Source organism: Armigeres subalbatus, chromosome 3 (assembly GCF_024139115.2).
Source record: "Armigeres subalbatus isolate Guangzhou_Male chromosome 3, GZ_Asu_2, whole genome shotgun sequence".
In the NCBI taxonomy this organism is placed as follows: Eukaryota; Metazoa; Arthropoda; class Insecta; order Diptera; family Culicidae; genus Armigeres; species Armigeres subalbatus.
Window position 1 is genome coordinate 28,920,121 of NC_085141.1, and position 26,081 is coordinate 28,946,201.

Genomic DNA, 26,081 nt, shown 5'->3' on the forward strand with positions numbered 1-26,081 from the left:
GAGTAAACGTCAACAAATAGCTGTCAACCGAAGTAAGTAGCTGTTTGGCCATTTGCACAAAATGGCAGGCAAACAAGCGTTCATTACTTACTGCGCCGAGCACTGAATGCGGCTTATCATCGCCGTAGCGCTGTAGTCTTGGTGAAACTCCACTCACAAGGTTCGATGGCTTACCATGGTTTGTTGTTGTTTTTTTTCTCTCGTGTGTAAACACGCCTAAAGCAAACGGCAAAAACGATCCAACGACAACAACGCAATGATTTTCAATCCAGCGAGCAGAAACGTTACACTTTACAGTTGGAAGCCACCAGAACACGTGGACGGCATCGGATAACAGTACGAAGGGGTCGGGCGTTGGAGAGGTACGCAAACAACCTTCCATATTGGTACTTATATCAGCGTTTATTACGAGGAAAATCTTGGCTTAAAAACCTAGTGGCTACGGTGACATAAATTCTTGTCACCAAACGCCTATGCGCAAATGTGACGTAACTTCGTTATGAAACTGGCAACCCTGTCGAATGGTATGTCTCACATTCGTATAGTTTACGGCTAACAGGTGCGGGAATTAAATGCTGTTGCTGTTGTTCTGCCCAAAATGCGGTGGCAATTTGATCCTCCGCACCGTCGTCGGGGCTATCGGAAGATAAACATTGCTGCTTTGATGGAGTGGGGCAGACGCCGTCCCGTTGGTATTGACCAACGAGGGGGCGGTACAAGCGTTTCGAGCTACACCGTTTCTCAGAGTGCGTTATGGTGGTGATGATGAATCAACTAGGAGGCGATCTAAAATTAGCCGCTGGCTTTGCGGTACGCGGTTTGGCTGAGGATGCAATGTTGCACCGTTCACTCTTTCGCTCTGTCTGGCTGGATGTGTGTATCCGGGGCTGCGGGATTTGGAGGCGTGATGGTGTTGCTTAGCTGCCGGATACATAGTCCTCCCACCTTGCATTGATTCTAGCCGGGCGCTGTGCGTTGATTAAGTCATGCGCGCACACGCGGTCGCTGAAACGAGAGCATATTTTTCTGTGGGTTTTCATAGGTTTGGAGGGAGGAACTCGGCACACCGCAACGATGTCAGTTGTATAGGTGGTAAAAACGATTTAAATGTAAGAAATAATACAGAACAAAAACACTGAACAAATGAATGGTGTTTTGAACGTCGAAGGAAGAATCCAAAATGGCGACCGATAGGATGATCGGTATAATAATTTTGGGTTCTACGTTCTACTCTAATGGTGTATTAAAATTATTGGGCGTTTTAAAAAAAGTTCTCCTTACTATGTATTAGAACCTTGTAGCTTTTTGCCTCTCTCGTACAACAAAGTTTTACTGAAAGGCTGTATGATCATTCCAAAAACGAATTTTTGATAGAAGACCAGGCATCCATAGTGTTATATACCAATCGACTCAGCTCGACGAACAGAGGTGATGTCTGTATGTGTGTGTATGTGTACAAATTTTGTAGACACACTTTTTGAAACTTAGCATTGTCCGAATTACTCGCAACAGGTTCCATTCGACGATTCTGTCCCATTATTTGCTATTAAAAATTGGCTAGATCGGACTATGGGATCAGTAGTTATGACCAAAATACTATTTTTTATGCCCAAAACACGCTAAAAAATATTCATTAATATTTGCTTAGTATTTTTTTTTGAACGAGAAAGGCACCAACACCGCTAGGTGGATTAATCAGTTTTTTTTTTGTCAAAACCAATAAGAAAATATCAGGGTTTTAGTTATATTAATCTAAAAAGTTGCTAAATATGTAGACCACAGCTATGTTTTGGATATTCCATCATAACAAATTGCAGTTCAGATGGTAATCTTAGCCGTGATTGCTTTTTTCGTTATGGTGAACATCGTAGTCGCGTCAAAATGGTTACATGACACGCTAAATAGTATTCAGGGCTTATAAGTTTTATGATTCGGATTATCCAAACTGTTTGTTTGTTTGGTTGACGAAGGAAAGGGATCGCCTGCTTCTGTATCATCTACCACGTATGTGAACGACGCTAACAACAACATCCAAGGCAACCACGATGCGATGTGAAACATCTCCATCACTGTATGTGTGCGTCACTCATTTCATGGCTTTTTCATTAGTAGGCGTCAGCACCGAATGCAGCTACTAACCAAAGTGTGAAGCTTCTTTTCTAAATGGAACGAATGTGTCACACCTGCTTACGTTTCGTCTTCACTTGAACTGGGTTAAGTTTTGCAACATTCAGGGTTTGGAGAGCCCACACGGTACCACATAATTAGCTTATCTGGCCACGGTCTCTGCAGGAGCTGCAACGAGGGACGCAAACGCTGGCTACACCACATGTCGTTTCTGACATGGAGCCCTTTCCGCAACGCCTGGCTCTTATCACACAATGCTTTCAAAGCTGTGTGCACCGAACATGTCCGTTCCGTCCCCTACCCGTTTGCTAAGTTGTTTCGTTCGAGTTGTTGTGAAAAACGCCTTTTGCTGCCGTTTATCACTCGTTAACATCAATCTACACCGCAATCGACACATGTTACATTGCGACGACAACAACAACGCGCTTCAACCCTGTTATTCGGGCTAAACCAACATTTTCTTCTTTTACTGGCATAATATCCCCTGATTGGAATATTGCCGTTTTACAATTTAATATTAAATTGAAAATTGAATACTTCCACAGTAATCAGCATTCAGAAAAATTGAAAAAAATCAGAATCAGCTATTACGGATCGGGAATCGAACCCAGCTCTCGGCTCATGGTTAGCTTCATATCCGCTTAAGCCACCGATGAGCCCATGGAAGAACCCAAATTGTAGCGCAGAGTGATAAACGTATCGGAGGTTGAGGCAGGTTTCCTGCTCATCTAAATTCAACCCCATTCGTAACGGGGGTTGGTTGGTGGCAACTGATGGGGGTTCGCGAACAGTTGGTTATGTACGGTCTTTTTATTGCAAGATATCACGCGACCGCACGCATACACAGTCCCCCTCCTCCCAAATTCGAACCTTTCTTGCAACAATCCGATTCAAATTGCCCTTCCCAGATCTAATTAGTTCAGCCGGACCAGGCAGTAGGCTGGGAACCGCATTTTGCGTTCCACATTTGTTTAACTGGTAAGCGTCGCTTTGGCAACGCGGCGACCGAAGTACTGCTAATCGGCCAAGAATGCAGCGCCACCTGCGATGATGTAACGGATGATGATGGCTGTTGGTCTTTTGGTCGTCGGTCGGTATTACTTTACAAGCGCTGTCACCGTTTACGTTTGTTGACGCCAAAGTAAGCGCCTGTCATAAACATAAATGCTAATATGTGTTAAAAATAACCGTACACTCAGTCAGTCACATAATACTGCCCTTAAGTATTCTACCTCGCATTGCTGTCTGAAGTTTTGGGTGATTTGTTTTTCGTTTTACCGAGAATGCTCTCGCCAAACCATCGCCATAAAGTTTGTTATGATTGGTAGTTGCTAATCGGTCTGTCATGGCAACCAGCACAGGAACGAAAAACAACAAGCATACACGTACGTGTGTAGGTTTGTCACACATCAAGTAGCGGGACCACGACAACACGTCCGCCCGCCCCGCATGGCATAATGATTGTGCGAAATTTCGTTTCGCCCAAAACGACATTAACGGGGACCCGTTTCGTTGAGCTGTGGTCGTCCGACACTCAGCAGATAGACATCAGCGGGCAGCCAGAGCACGCTTGTTTAGCTCGTTAAAGATTAATGGTTTACCTACTGTCTATTTATACTGAATGGCGTAAATCTATGCGCTGGCCCTGCCTTCATATTGGCCGTGTCTTCTTCCGGCATTTCTTTTTTGTCGCGCTGTCGTTCTTGTTCAAGGGAATAATTCCCTTCGAGTAGGTTATGTAATCCAATTGTTATGGCAAACGAGGCTTGAGAAATGACATCCATCCATTTCTTCGGGGAATTCATATTCGCTCTGGTCGGATGGATTTCGGTCTCAATGGGACGGCTTGGTTTGGGTTGGCAGGCGACAATGCCAGGGAAGTGCGGAATGATGATTGATGATTGCGTGATTGATGGCAACACTGGTTCGTGCTTGTCGAGCGGTTATTAGAATGTCAGGAGCTTATCTGAGAAGCAAGGAAAAGTCAGAGAGCAGCATGTGGTCCTAAATTATGAAGATATTTTGTGCATACAAGCATTATTCATTCAGCACATAGGTTTACCCGGCTTGTATTATCGTACGTAGTCTTCTTAATTAAGATTTGTACCGCTTTCAGCCGATCGAGAATGCTAACGGTTGACTCTTTTTAATATTGCTGCTAAGCGTTCTATAGGAGAATGAATCGAAATTCCCGTAGATCATTTTGTGATAATTCTCAGAATCATTATGTTAAAAATATGAAGCCTCAAAAAATATAATGGTTCTTTTTTCATCATAGGCCATGCGACAGTCAGTCCACAAACAGTGCTTAGTCAGATTGATAGAAAGGGTTTCCACGATACTCTGTGCCATCCGAATGAAATGCATGAATTAAAACTTCAACGTATGTAACACGATAATGCATTCCATATGGCTAACTCCGAAAACAGAGAAACAAGACTTACAAGACGGTACAAAGTGTCGTTGATTGGTTCATCCTATTGCACTCCGGATCGTTAGAATTTCTGTAATATAGCACCATTAGATATCTGGGACAATGGACTTCGAATGTCAACGGATCGAAAATAGTCATGAGCACTCGCAATACTTCACGTTTTGTAAGACATCACTGACTCTTGGTCACTCGAACCTAATTCCGTTATTACTTTGAATTGAGTATCCAGTTGCGGATTTCGAATGCACGAATTAAATTTCTCGAGCCAGCTATAAAGCCGCATCTTGCGATGCTACACGCTCACCAGCAGGTCGTCCACGAAGTGCTGTTTCATGATTGCTTCTGTCACCTCTATGGGTATTGCTCGGAGAGCCTTTCTCTGTTTATTTTATTTTATGTACTAGCAGACCTGACGAACTTCGTTTCGCTTAACATTGATTTATTCTCTGATTAGTTCCTGAGTTATGGAGAAATTTATGCTTCATTTGTATGGGAGCCCCCTCGGTCTCGAACCATCTTAAGATCCTTGTCCGGCCCCAAAAACCTCTGCAAACAAATAAGTGTCACATAGACAGAAATTCATCCTTAAGAAGCAAGCCTCGAATCGTTTTCCGTTGATGGTTGTATGGCCTTTCTTTGAAGAGAATGCTCTTTAATTTTCAGACGATGAGGAAGATTGACAAAGTTTCACAATACCCATGCCGTCAAACGAAAGGTATTTCTTTATTGCCTTGTGCAGATTCTCGTCTGATGCGGAACTTGTTCCTGTATGGAAAGAATAATGTATTAGATTTGATAGACTTATTTCATTACTCCTACCACAAACAGTCCAGCCTTCCCAAGTAACAATTTCCATGCTTCTTGGATTTATCTAATTCTTATTGCAGACTTATGACAGCAATCACCAAGCTAATTGCTCAGTTTTATTAGCCCTCTTATCGCTATCAATAAACCTCTCATAAATCTGCTGAAAAAAGCTTCAAACGTCAAATGCCCGTTGACCATATGAACAGATCTATGGTTGTGATAAAGAGCGTAATAAATCTAATTCTCAACGCTCGGATAAAGCTCCAATTTTTGGTCATAATGTGGTCAAATGAATTACCCCCATAAGAATGTTTGCATTGCGAAGAGTTTATGACGGTGTTTAAAAAAGCCATATTGAAAATGGAAATGCATTTCGAAGTCATTGAAAAATATCACTAAAATTTATGATTAAACGTAATTTTCACCGCGTATCATGCCTTTTCTGACAACAAATTTTTATTTACTAATAATTTCGGTAAAAGTACTAATCAATTTAGCAGACATCTTAGATAATGTGGTAATAAATATTTTCAATTTGTTTCCTTGAGGTACGTTATATTGCCGGCGCTTGGTATTCAACCTTATTTTTACACCAGCTTTGACCATGAAATCGGACGCGCACCTCATTTTCAATGGCAGTAAATCGAAAAACAAACCTGAAAGCAAATATTATTTTGTTGTCATCAACATAACTTCCATCAAAAATCCATTTTGTTATTATTTTTCTGCAAAGTTTTGTTTTTTTTTCAAAGCAACATTTTGACAGCTGCCGCAGCCAAATTCCCTTTTTTGCGGGTGGTTTAAAAAAGGTTTCTAAATGCTCTTATAATTGGTTCATAGTGGTTATCTGGAGAGGGCCACTTGGCAATAGCTTACTCTTATAGAGGTCATACGAAGGTTGCCGTGTATTATTCGGTTTTATTGTTAGATCTTATAAATTGATCTTGAAAACCTTTCCTAGAGCGGAATAAAACTTGAAATGTTACTTGGGTTAGCTAGTGCTATTAGTGTATCAGGTTTTCCTTCGCGGCTTTCTAGAACCAATGTGACGTGCATATGTTTCATTTAAATTAGGTATGATTAATTTCTATTTGGGAGACATCGCATATGCGAAAACTGGCCAATCATTCCACATTGTTTATGCTTCGTACTTCATCCAATTCGAAGTTTTAAACATTTTCAACTTGAAAACCCGAGAAGGAAAGACTTGTTAGGGCTATCCTTTTTCACAGCGTTTAGTACTACCGGTTCATCGTAGATTGAGCGGACATTCTGCTTATCCAAGACCAATTTTGTCTGCTGAAGCACGGTGCACTGTTCCTATTGTTTAACATATATTATCACCGGCTGGAAGACATCGGAACAGAACAAATCTCGTTGATATGCGATGGATATTACAATTCTGGCGAGTAATCATAGAAGATGATTCACGCACCAGATTCACTCCGTTATGGAAGAGACTCGCATCTACCTTTCTGTACGTTGTATGGAAGTTCATGGTGCTTGAAACATTTCTTCAATGGACGGGACTCATTTCGAACAGTCTTATGTTCTTGAACTCTAGGGATGGTCACGGAGCTAGGTAGCATTTCATTGAATGTCGCTGAAGTAGAACTAGGCGGCCGGCCGGACGGGCTTCCTTAACTTTCTTCGTATTTTTCAGCCAGTTATCTAATGGTAGAACTGAGGCTGCACTCAGCTATGGGAAAACTCACTCACTCGCACGAACCACACCGATTAAAAATCCCTATCAATCAGCGAACACATGATTGCAAAATGAATGCTACTCAACCCAACAGCGAACCAACAAACGATTCATACCTACTGAGTGCCCCAGGCAGGAATAAGTGAAACCACAGAGAGTGCGAATAGAAATCGAGAGATGAGAATGAACCGATGTTTAGTGAGTGCAGCAGAAAACACTGAGTTGGACTCAGAAGATTGATTCAATTTAGACTCAATGATTCGTTTTGCGGCCTGATTCTTTCTGCCGAATCCTCACTCACCACTCAATTGCGATTCCATTCGTTTACGAACCGAATGTAAACAAATACTCGGCTATGCATCATTTGCTATCTGTGGGAGAGATTCGGTGATGAATTTTGTCTGTTTGTTTTTTGGCATGATTCGTTACTAACTGAAGCCAAACGGCAGACAATCGAAATTGAAAGTTTTGGAAGGGCTCGTGTACAGTTGCCTAATTTGCGATTGTGTGTAGATGTGAGTGAAAGATTAGTCGCTAAATGAACCGATTTTTCCCATACCTGGCTGCACTCACTCGTGCTTTCCTCACTTGCCATTTCTTCTAAATGAATATAATTTTTGTCCAGATATGTACGCTCCAATTTGCGTTCTCTGATCTGCAGCTTCAAGAGCGATTTTGATGATATCTTTGACGACGGCGAAGGGTAAAGGTGGCCGTGGTCATGAGACGTGGTAACAATGCTAATGCAACTGGTAGCTTACTACCTTATTATACACTTTATACAAAAGACACTATTTGCTTGTCATAAGACGAGTTTCTACCTTCCCATTTAATTCCACCACTTGATTGTACCTTGCCAGATACGTATTTCGACCTCAACAGTAAGGTCGCCTTCAGTGTCCCGTACTTCAAGACAAAATTTTCAAAACGACTTATCTGCTTTTGTAAACAAAGATTCAAACGACGATTCGACGAATCTGATAGCTCTTCCACGCAAACCAACACCATCAATAGATAGATGAAGGATTCCGCTACCTGTTGATGGTGTTGGTTTGCGTGGGAGAGCTATCAGATTCTTTGAATCGTCATTTGAATCTTTGTTTACAAAAGCACATAAGTCATTTTGACCATTTTACCTTGACTTGACTCGTCAAGTGGTGGAATTAAATGAGAAGGTACAAACTCGTCTTGACAAGTGAAGACATTCCACTAAAAAGCTCAAAATAATTTTCTTGACACTTTTTGGTCATTTATTCTGGAACTGATTGTAACTTTTTCGTCATCGTTGGTTAATAAAGTCGCTATTTTGAACAGCAGTCATCGCTGCCAGCCCTGTTAATAGTAGACCAGTGTACTGCATTTACAATTTATAAGAAATTCGATTTTTCGGGATCACAGTGATTGTAAAGTTGATCAAGGTCTACAACTTGGGGTTATGAATAGGAGCAAGAACTCAACTGGTTTGCAAATGAGGAATTCGATTACTATCATGAATAATTACGCTGTATTGACTACGCCACTCGTGGAACCGCAAGCCAAACTAACTCTTTTGATCCAGGATGGAGTTCCAAAATACTTACCGATACTTTTGATAGAAAGCTTAGAGACCCATAATGTTTTGTACCAATCGACTCAGCTCGTCGAATTGAAACGGTGTCTGTATGTATGTGTGTTTGTGTACAAGCATATGAGACACACGTTCTGGTATTTGGCATTATCCGATTTGCTCACAACAAGTTGCATTCGACGCGAAATGCGGCCTAGTTTTTCGCAATTAAAAATCAGCCTGATCTGCCATTGCCTTTCGGAGCTATATTAAAACAATGCTACAATGCTGAACTACTCTTCCGTTATCTTGAAAAGTGACGTAATGACTGTAGCCACAAAGCTAAAGCCCCAGCTGGAGTTAAAGAGAAAAATTTGACTCCTTACTGAGGAGAGGAAGTTGGCGGTAAGCCAGGTAGCGGAGTTGCTATGACGCATGACCACCACCGGCGCAACTCCTAAGCCTGGAAAGTTGTCATAAATCCCAAGAATTTAAAGGCTCAAGTGAAGAAAGCCGCAATAAAGACGGTTGTGGAAGCTGAGGCCAAGAAGGAAGCGGCAAACGAAAAGATATGCAAAGAAATTATCGTCGAAGCTGACAGTAAGAGCTATGTCGAAGTCTTGAAGACCGAGAGTGACGAAGAGAAGCTCCTCGGCTGACGAGAAGCTGTGGACTGCATCTGCAGGACTCAGAATAACGAGATGATTGTTGTCCTAAAGTGGGATGATGCACAGAAGTGTTCCGTGTATAGGAAGTTGATCGAGGATGTACTGGGCGATGGCGTTCAGGTTATAGCTCTTTGACCCCCTATGTGGTGGTCATCCAGTGTAAAGGGCTAGATGAGGTTTCCGAAACCGGTGTGACCTGGTCGAGATCAGTGTAGAGTAAAGCGCCGAACCGTAGTGAGCTATGCCGAAGGTGTGAAGTTACTCAAAGGTGTTAGATCTGTGCAGATGACGAAGACAACAAACACCCCTCCGGTGGACAGGCCTGTCCAGTCTTGAGGCAGCCAGGCGGTGATGCACCTCAAATGGTGCTACAACAGTCGATCACTGAGAATAGAACTGATGTTGCCTTGTGATTTACGGTGCCTGGGTGTATGGGGGCAGTCGTTTCAAACGCTGGCAAACTGGAGGAACGGAGGACGCACAAACTATGACTAGTTAAACAAAGCAAGCGATCCTGTCTTGGTGAGTTGTTAAGGACGGCGAACGATACCAATTTGGGGGATGCGTACAGGGTTGTGATGGCTAGGATTTGAAGTACACCACTTGAGATGTTTCCGAAGATGTTCGCCAGGATAGTAGACGGCTCGTCGATTTGGCCTCCTAGGAGTCTGCCGATGTAGTTCCGCTAGTTACTACAAGCCACCGGGTCCATATGGGATTTCCAACCTCGTCTTCAAACAAGCGATTATTTCTGAGCCAGATATGTTTAAGAGTTGCCTACAAAACTGCCTGGACGAAGGTAATAATTTAAAGGAGAATCATTTAAATTTTTTCCTTTCTCGTATACTACGTATAATTAGTATTTAAGGTTATATCACAGACAAACAGACATAACATATTGGACATTCACTCATCAAATTCATCTTCGTACAAACATTCACGACATCTTTTGTTTTCACTAAGTTGGGCGAATCGCGAACCAGTTGGCGGTAATGAGCAAACGTCAAACTCGAGCAAATACGATGCGCGCGCCAAGAGTGATCGATGATTATTTGAATTGGTCAGTAAATTAGTAAACGATTGAAATTTCACGACTGTTATGTCTGTTTTTCTGCGCCTATATGTTCACTCCAAAACCGAACTTTTGATAGAAGGTTCGAAGACCTATAGTGTTATATACGAATAGAGTCAGCTCGACGACACACTTTTGTAGACACACTTTTAGGAACATATCATTGGCCGAGTTAGTTGCAACCTGGAATCCTCCTCCATTGCTTGGTATTGAAAATTGGCCAGATCCGACTATGGGCTCAGAAGTTATTGCCAAAATACTATTTCTTGTACACGCTAAAAATACTCATTTATATTGTTGACGTAGGACTACGTCTGTCTTTCCTATATTGGGGTACATTTTGCGATTGCGGAAATCGGAGACTGACACGAAAATATGATAGACTTTGAACTTAAATATTTCAGCCGTTTCTCGATGGATTTTCATATTTTTTAACCATTCGATCAAGGATGAGTCAACGCTCCTTTTTATCTATCTGAGAATACTGATTTTTAATTATTTAGTATCGATAATTAATAAAAAAAAGTTTATCCAGCTTTTTACGTTGGCCATAAACTTGATGAGACACCCCTCGATAATGACAGATGCTGTGTACAGTAAACTATAACAGCATCGAGGTTGCATTGATTTTTAGTTTGTTTTAATTATCTGTCAAAAATTTTCACTAATGGATAATTGTTTACAAATTACGGTCAATCAATTTGAATATTAAATTTTTTATAAATTATTTCAATTCTAGCGAACCGGGAAAGTAAGATTTTACAGCGAGCAATGTAGTAAATTTATGCCAAGTTTTATTTAATCGTTTTGAGGAATGCAACGGAGAACCTGAGAATATGTAACAAAAAACAACTGGCAATTGCTGCGTGTGCAAAGTTTAAAAATTTTGCAGTCACTAATGAGCACTGAAGATGTCTCCTATGTATTAGAAAATAAAAAATATTCTACAATTTACTCTGTTGTTGTCAACGACTGGGATGTAGTCATTCTTGGTGACCTCAATTTTTCTAAAATTCCTTTGGTCTAATTTTATGTTGCTCGACGTTGGACGTTCCTGGAATCCTTTCATACCACAACACTTTACGTGATAGCTACAGTAACGCGATTCGTCAGTTGTACCCTTTGCGCCGATAGAAACAGTCTGTAGGAATTATTTTAAACTCATCCGGGCTTAAAGTATCATTGCATCAATTAATAACTAAAGAAGTGCATGTATGGCACTAACTTAAGTATCGCCTATAAGCTAATTTCTAATACGGTAAGCTTGCGAAAAGCCAAAAAGAAGTCAACCGTTAATGCCACATTCTTAAGCAATTTGATTTCTAATCCTTTTCCAGTTCTAGTCGTTAAGCAAATAGAGTACATTCGCAAACTATTTGCGATTTATAACATGAAATTGTTTCAACATAGTTTCAACTTATTAGCTTTTTGTATAATTTTTTCTTTATAACGACTTTATTTTCACAGAAACCTCATTGAAACACATATGGCGTAATAGCTTATACATTATTTCTTGCTCGCATTCAAGGAGGAGTTTATAATCTTAAGAAAAATCCGTCGCTCCAAAACAACAGATTCACAACTCTCCCTCATATATTCTGTTTTCCGCATTATTTGTGCACAGGCCTGTGCAAAAAAAGATTCAATATTGCGAGTTGTAGTGACGAAATGATGATGTAGAAAGTTCATCCTTCCACCATATTCTTCAAATGGAAAAGAATAAAGTGCATATTCCACCAACCACATAGACCGCACCTAAAAAGATTAGAAAATTAGATATATTTATTTTTGGAATTTAAACTCAAGGAGCTAGACTTTACTAAGCAAAGTCTAGCTCCTTGATTGAAACTTGAGAATAAAAACTTTTGAAGTTTCATTGTAAACAAAAAGTTAACATAACAATACAGCATACTTCGATCTAAACCGGGCAAATTTATGGTGGACAACCCAAATGTCAAAAGGGGTGATTCAGATATTATAGCAGATTAAGAATAAAAAGCTGGATAAATAGGTAAACCAAGCATCGCAAGCACAGACATCAAAATCAAGCAAATTGCGAGTTTGGATCTGATCCTCAGTTCGAACAAGATTTCTCGCAGAGTGGACGCGGAGGAGCGAAATCAGCGAAGCGGACACAGCAGCACGAAGGCGCTGGGAACATTCTCAACGGAAAACCATCGCAATGTGGCGTCTTAGCGAAAACTCATCAAGTGGCCGTCAGACAAAAACAGCACGAAGTAAAATTTCAATGCAAAGGTTTCGACAAGCGTTAGACTGCAGTTAGTTATTGGAAAGGCGCGTTGTGGAAAGAAAATTCATTCTTCTCAGGACCAGCATTTCCTAGTAAGAAAGCGTTGATTGGAAAAATGGATTGTTTCGGTGACATCGGCGGTAGGCGTGGTAGCTTAGTATTTATTGCACCAGCTCTCTCCGAAGTGCTATCAAATTTGCTAGTTACGATTGAGTTTTGCCCTTTGAATAAAATTCCACTCGGATCAACCTTCTTTTGTATAAAATGATGGACGGGAAAGAATCGATTTCATTTACAATGACTAATAGAAACAATACCAAAGAATCTTGCCAGAAAAGTTCACTTTCCGTCGCCGACAGCCAGATCGGTGATGATGCCACTAGTGGAAAATATTTACAGTAACCACCCATCAGCGGCCGTCGCTCGGACCGACAGATGCCAAGCGATAATGTTTTGTAATATAAAGAAACCTCGTCTTGGGTCGAATTTCTGTTGTTACTTTTCTCAACAATAAGCATTTTGGATAACTAACAGCTCATAACCAAATTCAGAATCGGTCCGCTCCCTGCGTAATCGCCATCAAAATCGTAATCGCCATTACACTGGATTTTGTTTTTACGCAATTTACATTTTCTCAATTTTCTACTCATCCTAAATGTTTAACGTATATTAATTACCATGTGATTTTTCTTTGATTTATTCTGGATTTTTTGAAACAAATTGAAGTCACACGATCAAAAATACGAGTGAAAAAAAATCGTGTAGAAACAAAATCCTGTGTATATTGACCTGAAGAGCTTTGATTCAAAATGATTTTTTTTTTTCAAATGACACAAAATTCAATAACAATGATAGCGTAGGTAGCGGTGATGGTCGTTAGCGATGGTTGCGACGTTCAAGTCGATGTAGCAAATTTACCTCCGTGTCTAACAACTTAAAGTAAAAGGTTGATTTAAATTTACATGTGCTGTAATTTCGTGGTTTATATTTTTAATGGAAAATAAAAAAAATAGGCCCAATACAGGGAATCGAACCTTGGTTCGCAGAGTGAGAGCCCATCTCGTTAGCCAGTATTTCAACTTCTTGTAAGCGAGCCAAACCAGGTATAACAGGTTAAGCGTTCTGGTGATTCAATTACTCTTTATTAAACTAAACGATAGCTTATATTTACATGACACGGAATCTATTTCGAGACCGAATTGTTGGAGGTTGGGTTTGTTAAAAGCATCACAGATTCTTTGTATTAAAATTTCTGGTATTCTGGTATTAATTTTCAATTCGGTGAACCCACTCAAAATCAGATTATTTTCAGCTGTTCTGGTGTTTGCTTAAATGTTTTATTTTCAATAACGCGCATTTCTTATCACAAACGTCAACAAAACAAATCGGAATCTTTTGAGAAAATTTCACATGATGTTTTAGTCTTTTTCATAGAGCATGTGTAAATCCAATGCAAACATATAGAAATCGATTTCAAGTTCCGCGATGCAAGCAATAGACATACCGTAACACTTACTACCAGCTCCTATGCAACACAAGGTCCTTTTTGCTACTACATATAAAATCCATTAGATGAGGCTACGTAGTCCTTCGTCACACTTGCGTACAACCCGATTGGGCTGTACTTTTGAGTTTTTTTTAAGTATTTTTTGCATTAGAAAGGCACCAACACCGCTGGGTGGATTAACTAGGGTTTTTTTTTTAATAATTTCTGTGATTGTTCATGTGAGATCAAATCAAAATGAGGATCTTGAGGATACTGAAAATTCCGTCAGTAATTTGAAAAGAATAGCGAATGGGTTCTTGACGAAGACTGCAGTATTTTTTGGATAACCATCCAAGGATTGGATGGAATAAATGTTAAAATCCTATGAGATTCTTGTTTTAGAGATTTTCAAAAGGATTCTGCGGAATCGATAGGGAGCATATATTGAAATAATGATAATATCATTCAATCACATACAAACAGACATAACAGTTGAGAAAATTTCATCGGTCATGAAATTACCGGCCAATTTGAATAATCATTAGTTGCCCAATCAATCACTCGTGCGCGCACCAATCGTTTTTGATCGAGCTCCACGAACGTTTGATCAAACCCGCCATCTGGTCCGTGGCCGTGGTCTGCGTAAATTGGTACACATAAAAAATGTCGATCGTGGTTGCATGACTATGGATTTGATGAGTAAATGTTCCATGTGTGATGTCTGTTTGTCTGTGGTTTAATGCCATATGCACTGTGACCAAGCATGCACTAGGTGGCCATTTCGTGTCTATGGTTTATTTTATGGTTTATATTTTAGACTAGGGGTCTCCAGTAGCCTTGCGAGCAAAGGCGTAGGAATGCCAATCCGGAGATGGCGAGTTCAATTCTCGGCCCGGTCTACGATATTTTCGGGTTGGAAACTTTCTCCACACCTTGGGCATAGTGTACCCATTGTACTTGCCACACAAGATACATACTCATGCAATGGCGGGCATAGAAAAGCTTTCAATTGATAACTGAGGAAATGCGAATAGAATTCCGCAGTTGAAAAGCAGGCCAAGTTCCAGTTGGAATGTAGAGCCATTGAAGAAGATGAAGAAGAAGAAGATCTTAGACTAACTTTGGATTTTATGAGGAAAATCTTCGGATTTACTCAGAGCTGATAGCGTTATAATCTAAATCTAGATATACATTAAAAGCAGATATAGATGTCGATAACATTGGAATCATTCGTTAAAATTAAGTAGTGAGAACAGTTAAAATTATAGGAAATATAAAAGAAACATCTGCATGATAAATTTCTCGTTCGAAGCACAGTTCTATTATTCGATCAGGTAATTAAAACTTCGTACTGCAGTCGCACCACGAATTCCGATTGGCCACCAACCAATAGATTATGCAACATTGCTTGAACGTAACCCTTAGCAACTACCGCCACTCACCGAGTACGGAGTTTTCTTCGGAAAGCTATAGAAAAATAATTCCGTAGCCAAACGGACAGGACGCATAACCAAATGACCTAGAAATTATAAGTCGGAACATCGAAAAAATAAATAAAAGCAAAACAACACTCAATGCCTACTACCTTGGCTACCTACTTCCGTCAAGTAGTCCCCGCCGACCCGACCCGTATTCGAGCCCCCATCCATACGCCTCCAACCAACAACGGATGGGGTTTGTTTGGCCTCAAGGTCATCGCCGCCAACAACGACCGACGACGGACGGATGGGGACGAACTATGGCAACTCGCGTCAACAAAACGGCACAGGCACAGCACGCGGCTGGGCTTTGCGACCAGGTAAGAGCGCACGAGGAAATCCAAACGGGAAAAACTGATTCCGTTCCGCGTCCGTCGCGGCAGGGGAAACCGACGATGTGAATTCCCGTGACAACCACGAGAGTACCAAACAAATAAACGAGCGGAGCAAACACTGATGGATACGGGCCGCGGTGGTGGCTGACGAAAGAGTCACGAGCGAGGAAGGTGCGAACTGCGAGTTTGCTCACGCGGTGAGATGAGTGTCGATGAGTGAGTGCGTCACCTAAATAGTTGGCCGCGTGCAGCGGACGGACGACCGAGCGACGACGTCGTCGATGGAGGATGGAGGTGACGGCAATCACAGGCGGAACAGACAGTACGCCACTGCCGAAAGCGATTGATTTCAATTTATAAACAATGGAAAATCGCGATTGTTTTTGCTCGATTGAAAATTTAATCGAACCTACATGGGCGCTGAACCGTAACATGAATCCGCATGTTGTTTTCGGGCGCGCGTTTGTGCGAGAGTGGCGGAATTTGGGCTGGGAAATGGGATGGTGTACGTGCCTGATTGAAGCTCGTGTATGTTTTACCAGGGTTTTGCTTTTTTCTTTTCTTTCTGTTGAATTATGGATTCTTCGACAAAGCACATAACCGTTCTCCGGTTATGTACCTACATACATCCGCCACCTGGCGGTGTGTGGGGTTAAACAAAACATGAAGGACAGGAAAAGAGCTATTTTTGTTTATAGTTTTCCCATCACATGGATACAGCACCACAGCAGGCGCTGCTGGTGCAGTTGCCTACTTTGCCATGGGAGGAAAAGGAAATACCGAGAAATGCGGACACAGACGCTGCTTACTTGGCTGCATGCAGAGATATGGCGTGGCGTGGGTGTGAATTGGAGTACTCTATTGTTTTGTGCTCACAGTATACCTTGCAGGCGTAAGTGACAGCTAGAAATCATAAGTGCCTCCTATACATGTGTGAATATTACGTATGGGAAAAATAAGGAAGAATCTCCCGGACCAGGTACACTTGACAAAGTGTGCTCCGTTGAAGCACTTGCACGGGATCCTTTGATATTTTAATAAGGCCGCCAGAACCAGAGTGCTCCAACTTCAATAAATTACTTTCGTTCCCAGCGCAGGGCTGTACCCAGTGCGAACATTTGCTCTGTAGGATGATTTCCAGTGGTGGAATGCTTGAACGGAGGTTGTTGAACTGATTTTTTTTCCGTTTACTGCATCAGAAAAGGACGATTTTTTTTGGAAGGCTACTGCGATTCAAAAAAAGATTGTTTTAACGAACCAGTTTGATCGAAACTTGCGCTCACCTTTCTCCTTTTTGTCTTCCTCGACATGACGCGATGCAGTGACGGGAGAGGGATAGGAGGGGTTCGTTCCACTGGAGGTCGTTATTTTTATGTGCTCGTTGCTTTTCGCTCCCGGCGGTTTGTTTCCAACATGAGGAGAGAAAAAAAGCATGTCAGGGGATATGGGTAGCAAATGATGGGACAAAAGTGCATCAAATACGAGAAGAAGCAAAGAGGTTCAGGTTTACTTTGAAAAGGATGTAATGCCACATAGGCGTCTCTATAAATTTTGTACAATCATCTTATTCACAACTGCATAATAAGGAGTTGTTCACTACTTTGTTGAACTACAGTTTGTTCGAATATAAATAAATCGAATAATAACTTTCGCCGATATTACGATTTTTTTTGATGCGTTATCCAATAATGGTGAGTACGATAAGACTTCTCATTGGAAACTTCAAAACAATTAATAATGATAAGTATAGCATTATCGGAAACGTTAAAAAGAGCCAACTGTTTTCACAGGATTATACTACTTGTAATCGTATATAAGCCCTCAAATGAATAGAAAGCCCAGTAAAGATGGAACTGATATGCGGTCATAGGCAGAAAAAGGCTGATTTGAGTTATATTTATTTATGAACGATTGTGATGTTTGGCAGAACGTGCCTTTGTCACATTGCGAATTTTGAAAAGGGTTGTTGTCAGATGAAACACTTATTCTTTGGGCAGGAAAACTGGTTTTGAACGAAACTGACGATCTAGAGCAAAGTGTCGATTATAACAAGAAAACAAAAATGTTGTACAGAAATATTTCCCTTTCCTCATTACAGTCGTGATTCTTATTGACTACCGTCTCGATTGTGTTTAAAAATACTCGCAACCCTTCTCCTTGCTTATCCATTGTGTTTTCTGAAGCCTGATGTCGTACTCGATATGTGCGAGTTTAATCAAGCGGAATTTGTCACCGGGGATTAATAGGTTAGCTTCGCTTTTTCGTGTTTGTGTTGTCTTTTGCCAACGACGCGACGACGGCGGCCACACACGGCAACAGAAAGGAAAGAAGCTCAAACCTTGGCGTTTCTAATTTTCTATCGACATCCGCGATGAAGTTTTGACGCACGGCCGTCAGGGTTGGGCAGAGTGAAATATGTGCCGGCAGGGTTGGACTGGGATTTTGCAGCTTTGGGATGCTTAATGGGCGAAAGATAAACATAATTTATTTATTGTAGGTGGAGCAGGACGCTCGCCTTCGTTTCTCCCGACTAGAACGCCATTTTCATTTTCATGTGAAAGTGAGACACGTAAAACTTTCTGCTGAACTTGTTTGTTCTTTTTGCGAATAGGAAGATAAGCGGTGCTAACCGGTTCTGACAAGCACACGCACTACCATCGCCATCGATTCGTCCCTTTACTGCTTGATGACTTGATAGTTGTTCGTGTGAAATTATTCAATCCATTTCTGCCGTTGCCATCGTAAACCAGTGCTCGACATGGTACTGCCGCTACCGTTGGCGAACGAAGCCGCTAGAAGCGAAAATAAATTTTGGCCTATTCTAGGCATCGGCTGAAAACAAAAGCTCCCTTGCACTGCACAAAGAAGGTCAAGGTCAAGGGGCGATGGTTTTGTTTACCGCTAGGGCCGTTGCCTGGGTGACCCCACCCCTGCTGCTTGTTTATTAGATGCTTCGAATCAATGCAGGATATCCCGGATAACATGAGCATGTTTGGGTATGAGACGAAGAATGACAAAAAATAAACAAACAAATCAAGTTCCAGGCAGCAAAGTGTATGCGCTTCGCTTTCGCACACACATTCAAAGCCAAATGGAACTGGCTGGTGCATGTCAAGCGCCTCCACCGAATGGCCTGCCCGAAAGCGAAGATGGTGAAGCGAAGCAAGAGAATTCGTACGCGGCGCGGTGAGAGAGTGAAAGGAGCAAGAGACTTGTTATTAAATCGATTTAGATTTTTGCAGTCGGAAGACCCATCACCGAGGACGGATCAAATCTTAATCTGTTCGTTTAATTACACTAACTGTTCGGCTTTTTGTCGCCCATTCTAATTGCCTTTAAATGATACTTCTTCTCATATGTCTCATTTTTTCTCTCCCATTTCTTTCGCAGAATGTCTGCAGAGCGGCTTCCTTCACACGACGATGCTGATAGTGGTGGCGGTGGAGGAGGAGGAAATACAATTATCGGTGGTCACGTTACAGTAGAAACATCGTCACCCGCCCTTAGTCCGAGACCAGATTTGAAAGACTCGGTGACGTCATTTCCGACGTCCATCGGCTCCAACATGGTGCTGTCGTCGATTCCCCTGGAAGCTAATCATCAGCTCATCCTTCAGCAGCACCTGGCTCAACAGCAGCATCACATTATTGCTACATCTGGCAACACCAATCAGAACAGCAACAGTAGTGCAATCAGCAGCGTCTCCAATGGTGGCGTAGGCAGTAATCATAGCATAATAATCAACAACAACACTAGCTTTAAGAACCATAACAGCAACAACAGCAACAATATCATAATTAGCGGTAGTGGCATCGGCGGTGGAAACAGTAACAATCATACCTACACGATTAATCTGAGCAGCAGTGGCGTCGGCAGCAGCGGTGCCAGCCACAACGGTCACGCAATGATTCAGAGTTATGCCACCCCTGCGAATAGCGGCGGTGGCAGTACGACCACAGTAGGCCACCATGGCCATCACCAGCCGCAATTTTACTCTGCACCAAACAACATTGGTTCGGTTGCCGGTAGCCTAGCAACGGCCCATAGCAACGGTGCCGCGACAGCTTCATCGACGGCGACGGTCGTGGCGCCACCGGCCTCGTCTTCGGCGACGAGCTCGTCCTCGTCCAAACTGGTCGTACTGCAGCAAGGACATCTCGGCGAGAATTATATAAGTGAGTAGACCGCACCACACCGTACACTGTTTGGCGATGATTTCTTCGTGCTCATTTATGGGGTTTGTTTGTAATGGCTCTAGTTGCAGGGGTGGGTACGAATGGAAAGGATCAAATTATATGTCTCCATGAGGAACCAACCCCGTCGCCCGGTATCCGAATGGGGGGCGTGGCGGTTGCAGTGTAGAGCAGTCTTGAGTCTAATTATTAGGGAAATTTCACTAGGAAGCCGTTTTGAGTAGACCTATCTTGATCTTGGTGGCATTTTAGCTGGTTTGGGGGCTTTGGTGCTTCGAAAATCGATTGCAGAAATGCTGTCTGTTGGAATGTTGAGCAAGCAAGTTTCAACAAGCGTCAACAAAGATGAATTTGTTAGCAAATATCGTAGAATCTGGCAAAAATCGTGAGGATAGTAATGCTAGATACATGTTCTAAACATACATTTTAAAACACCAATTGCTTATCATATATTTGTTTGTCATTGCTTCATCGCTATATGCTAAATATATCATGCTTTAAAAAAAATGAAAAGCACGTGGTTTCCAAGATGACCTATTTGTTGCTTCGTCATCTCAAAAATAATTATAATTTTACCCTAGCCGGGGATTTTAATCCGCCTTCGGCCGGTGCACATTTTTGATTTTATAAATTTAGTTAAATTATTTTGCTCAATAATGAACTCTTTGTTTTTTGACGTTGGGCAATGTTTTACCCGAAGGTACTGGGTGTCAAATCAGAATCTAAAATTGGGCACCGTCACGAAAAAAATGTTAGATTTTGAACGTTAATAGTGCCTTTATCTTTCGATGGATTTTGGAGATTAGCGTGCATGCTGAGGGTGGTGGGTTCGCTTCCCGGTGCCGGCATAGGCAATTTTCGATTCGGAAATTGTCTCGACTTCCCTGGGCATAAATGTATCATCGTTTTAGCCTCATGTAAAAATGGTAACTGGCTTATCCCAGTGGGGGATGTAATGCCAATAAAGAAGAAGATATATTAATCGACTCGGAAACTTACCAGCAATTTGCCAATTTCATTGAAACTCAAGATTATTCACGATAAATTATTGAACATTTCAATTCTTGTCATACTCAATATAAAATTCAGAATTAATCAATCTCGTTCATGCACTTCCAACACGGACATCAGAATGACGTGAGTTACGGTTTTTTGGCACTCCGCACTGCTTCATTTTCTCTGGGTATAAAAAGATCCGTATTTCGTGCTCGAGCATCATTTCTGTTTGAGAGTCCATGGTGAGCGGACTCGGAAAGCGGACAATACAATGGCGTCGGTAGCGGTTCCAGCCCCGGTGACGGTGGCTCCTGCATCTGTAGCGTTTCCGCGGCAAAGTATAGAGTGGCTGTCGTCGGCATCAGCAGCATTCCAGTAAAATTTTCTCGCATGGCTTTGGCTATGGTTTTGTTCCTTTCAGGACCACCATTTTATCCAAAGGAAAATTGAGTCGAGACGAATTTTGTTCCGAAAAGATGGTCCTTAAAAGAACCGATTAATTACCAATAATGGGCCTTTTGAACCACTAGCGGCAACTACTCATCAGTTTGAATTTGGTTGAAAATTGTGACTTAAGTAAAGAGTTGCTTCAAAAGATGACTGCCAATCGATTTTACTTCAGACAAAACCGTCAAGTGAAAGTTTCTTTCAATCGAAAGTAAAACGGTTCTTTCCAATACCATTTTTCTATGCAATAAAAAGCTGATCCAAGAAGAAATGTTTTTTTTTGTGTGTCTTTATTAAGGAGACTTTCAGAAAGAAGAAATGTCTTCCAAGTGCAGAAAAGTTAATCGCAACAATTAGCTTACGTTAGAGGTGAGCCAGCCTAGGGCTGCAAGCCTCTTTAATAAAGAAATAAAAAAAAATTAGCTTACGTAGTCCAATGTTTACCCTGCGGTCGTGTTTGTACATAACCCTTCTGATTTTTTCTATTGCTTTACATTTCAACGGTAACTTGGCCTGATTCTCAACTTGCTCGCAAGGCTGGAGCTCCCATGAGGGCGTCCAACCACACAGAATTGTGATCATTTCGATCCACATTGACTCTGTTCTTTTGGTGGGCCGTACGGAATCATCTTATATGCACTGACTTATTTCGGTAACATTTCATCTAGATGCAGGGAATTCGAAACGAACATTGGAGGGAAGTGCAATGTTTCGTCTTTCAAAGATCCGATCAGCTCATGCGATGATTGTGACAAGGAAACTGACGGTGGCAGACATCTTTTTTGCAGTACATTCTGTATGCTACTCCGCACGGGCAAACAACAATTTCTGAAATAAAATAAAAAATAATTATGTACTTTATCAGGATAAAATCAGATCACAATTTGAATAATTACCTGTCGGAACATTTCACGATCTGAAGAAGGTATTGACTGATTCTGACGTGAGCAGCAAACCGGCTTTGATTGAACTCGTGAAACAAGTCTGGATCAGTCTCCGACGAATCAGGCTCAACATACTAGGCCACTGTTGGATAGCCATCGATCGTCAACTCATTCCACGTTTCTGCTAATAATTTATCAGCGAATTTGAAATTTCGTTTCTCCAAATCAGAATCGGTGGTTCTTAATTGGCTATCCAAATGCGACACGAAACGGTCTTGTGGAATCACCAAACCAGCGAGCTCTTTACTCAACGGTGCCATGCGTCGTCGGCGCATTCGTCGTAATGAACAGCGCATCGATATTATTTTCCTTGAAGTGATGAATGGCGACCTGGATCACTTTCCGATACCGTGGGTTTTCATCGGGATTGCCTTCGACGATTAAAATCGAGACTGCCTTGACCAACCCATCGAACTTCCGTAACTTTTCAAATGATTCGAGGCAGGAGCAGGCGTCCAAAATCCAAAGCATGTGAGTAAGCCGTTGAAGATGAGTGCTTACCGGATCGTATGGCAACGGCCTACAGATCCAGACCACCCAAGCCCGTTCGGCTTAATTTCGATGCGGCTTATTCGCAATCATCAAGTCGTGGTCGGACAGTGTGATTTTATAATCCATGTGCATAAGCAGGGGGTCCTGCTTATTGGCAGCTGTCAAACCAATAGCAACCCTCGCTTTGTCATCCTGGCTAATAACTCAACCTCGTTATGAGCAACGCCAGTTCTTCGAGTGATCGATTCGAAGCTGTTCAGAATCGGCCGTCGGGATGGTACTGATGTTTTGTATTGCTCGCACGAAGCAGTTTGGCCGGTACCGTGGAAATGTGGCATTTTCCTTCGCTGCTGTCAGCTCTCCTCGGGATACGTGGCTGATCGTTAGATGCTAAACCCCTTTGACTGCAATGCAAGTGTCAGTTCATTGAGAGTTTTCACACTTCCTACGTTTTCATCGTGCCGTCTGTCATGAGCAGCAGACCCATGCAGGGCTATTTCACAAACTGTCTTGAGCAGAGACGGCTGCTCTTCTTCAATCATTGGACGCCCAGCTGAGTTCCGAAACGAGAAGTACTTTCCTAAACATATTCTATAAATTTAACAAGGTACTTATTTTAATAAAAATGTAGATAATAATAGTAGACTGGAGTAAAATAGACAACTTATTCTCAAGATGCTAGCTGCCAATATTGACCTTGCAACCGGGAAAAACCATCAAAAACTTATTTCGCGTCCGTTGCACGGTTGCTTCTTATTCATTTTTGGTGTGGTTCATTGTGGTGGAACAATACTTGAATCCATCGCAATGGGGAGTTATTATTCTTTTTATATCATTTGGCTTGATTGCCACCAGATATCGATTTTAAAAAAGTTGTAATCCTTCAGGCATTTTATTTCATGCATTCATGCATTATGAAATATAAATTAGAGAACCGGCATATGTATTTTCAAAAAATTTGGTAGAAAATTAAGAAGTGCGGTAAAAAAAATAAATGTATAAGGATTATTAAAAATTAATTCCTTTTCAAGGAAAAATATGATTTTTTTGACGGAAATGATCTACTGAATAGTTATTTGTTAACGATTTTGAGTTGACTTTAGTAAACAATATGTTGGTTTTAGAGCTTTGTGGTGACATCCGGTTCCTTTTGTGACGGTGATAGCTATGACAAAGTTATTGGTTTTGCCACTGGCACTTAGCTGTGGTTAACGATTTTCCCCAAAGCTGGAGCAGTTGTCCCTCCCATTCCTTGATTTCACTTCTAACGTTTTCTTCCAATGCATCACTGTTCATCTCCTTCCATTCTTGTCTTGTCTTGTCTTGTCTTAGCACATGCACAGCCAGTATTCACTGTTCATCTCCTTCCATTCGTTCTAAAACGCGACGGCATCAGCCTGGCACTACTGCTTTTCTCTCTCGGAAAATGCCTTAACAAAGGCATTTTACAACGATTGGAAAAGTTCTCCGCGATTCATGATTCAATACGTAAAACACGTGAGTTAGTTCTCACAAAGTTCTACCCACGTGTAACGATGCACTACAGCTTGGTTGATTTGATAACAACAACTGAACGAGAATGAGCGTCGTCTTCATCTGTCATTCTATGGAAAATTCAATTAGTGATTCCAACGAAAACTATCAATTAATTTTTCAATTAATGTTTAAAGCATTTCCGGGAAGAACTTCACAAAGTATTTATGGAGAAATCCACGAGGGAATTCTCGGAGGTTTTTCGAAGAATCTTTTAAAGAAGTCCCTGGAGGAATATCCCAGATAAAGCTAGGAACCTCTTCAAACCACCGACCAACCCACAGTAGTTTTGAGTTTTTCTTGATCCGGCTAGGTCCAAAAGCGATGCCGAACATAGATCCATTTTAAGCTTGATTTCATTGATCCAATTAGTGTATCCAAACAACCGACACACGCTCTCCAGAGTTGGATTTGTCTTGATTCGAATTAAATCTGTGCTTCTTCTTCTTCGTTGGCATTACATCCCCACTGGGACATTGCCGCCTCGCAGCTTAGTGTTCATTAAGCACTTCCACAGTTATAAACCGCGAGGTTTCTAAGCCAAGTTACCATTTTTGCATTCGTATATCATGAGGCTAACACGATGATACTTTTATGCTCAGGGAAGTCGAGACAATTTTCAAGCCGAAAATTATCTAGACCGCCACCGGGAATCGGACCCAGGCAGGACCCAGGCAGGACCCAGGACCAGGTCTTGCTTTGTAGCCGCGCATCTTACCGCACGGCTAAGGAGGGCCCCACCGAGAAACCTGAACCTGAACCTGTGCGCTGCTTAAAAATTTATCAACGGTGACGTGGCGGCGTCACGCCGTTTGTAATCGGCGGTGGCGGCGCGGCGGCGTGGGTCGGCGTGAGCTTATTTCAAGCAATAGAAATTTTCCAATTATTTGTGACAAATTCCTCCATGAATTCCACCAGGAAGTCCTCTGAAAGCTGCTACAGGAATTGCTCCAAAAGTTCCTTGAGGAATTCCTCCAGAAGTTCGTCCAGGAATTTTGCCGGAAGGTCCTACAGGGGCCCGTAGGGGCTCTCCTTAGCCGTGCGGTAAGATGCGCGGCTACAAAGCAAGACCATGCTGAGGGTGGCTGGGTTCGATTCCCGGTGCCGGTCTAGGCAATTTTCGGATTGGAAATTGTCTCGACTTCCCTGGGCATAAAAGTATCATCGTGTTAGCCTCATGATATACGAATGCAGAAATGGTAACTTGGCTTAGAAACCTCGCAGTTAATAACTGTGGAAGTGCTTAATGAACACTAAGCTGCGAGGCGGCTCTGTCCCAGTGTGGGGATGTAATGCCAACAAAGAAGAAGAAGTCCTACAGGAATTCCTCCACAAATTCCTCCGGAAGTTCCTTCAGGGATTCATCCGGAAGTTTCTCCAGGAGTTCCTCTGAAAGTTTCTCCAAGAATTCCTCCGAAAGTTTCTCCAGGAGTTCCTCCGGAGGTACCTCCGGAAGTTCCTATAGGAGTTTCTCCGGAAGTTTCTCCAGCAGCTCCTCCTGAAGTTCCTCCAGAAGTTCCTCCGGTAGTTCCCCCAGGAATTCTTCCGGAAATTCCTCCAATAGTTC

At 41.9% G+C, this 26,081-nt stretch overlaps 1 protein-coding gene across 9 annotated transcripts in view; it reads left to right on the forward strand.

Annotated features, from left to right (window-relative positions):
* LOC134223492 (uncharacterized) overlaps positions 1-26,081 on the forward strand; it is a 167,073-nt gene that overhangs the window by 116,129 nt on the left and 24,863 nt on the right. For all 9 annotated transcript variants that reach the window (XM_062702652.1, XM_062702656.1, XM_062702659.1 and 6 more), the window contains one exon: positions 19,300-20,084. In XM_062702652.1, the coding sequence (XP_062558636.1) occupies positions 19,301-20,084 (784 nt within the window). In that variant the 5' untranslated portion in view covers position 19,300. The remainder of the gene's footprint in view (positions 1-19,299; positions 20,085-26,081) is intronic.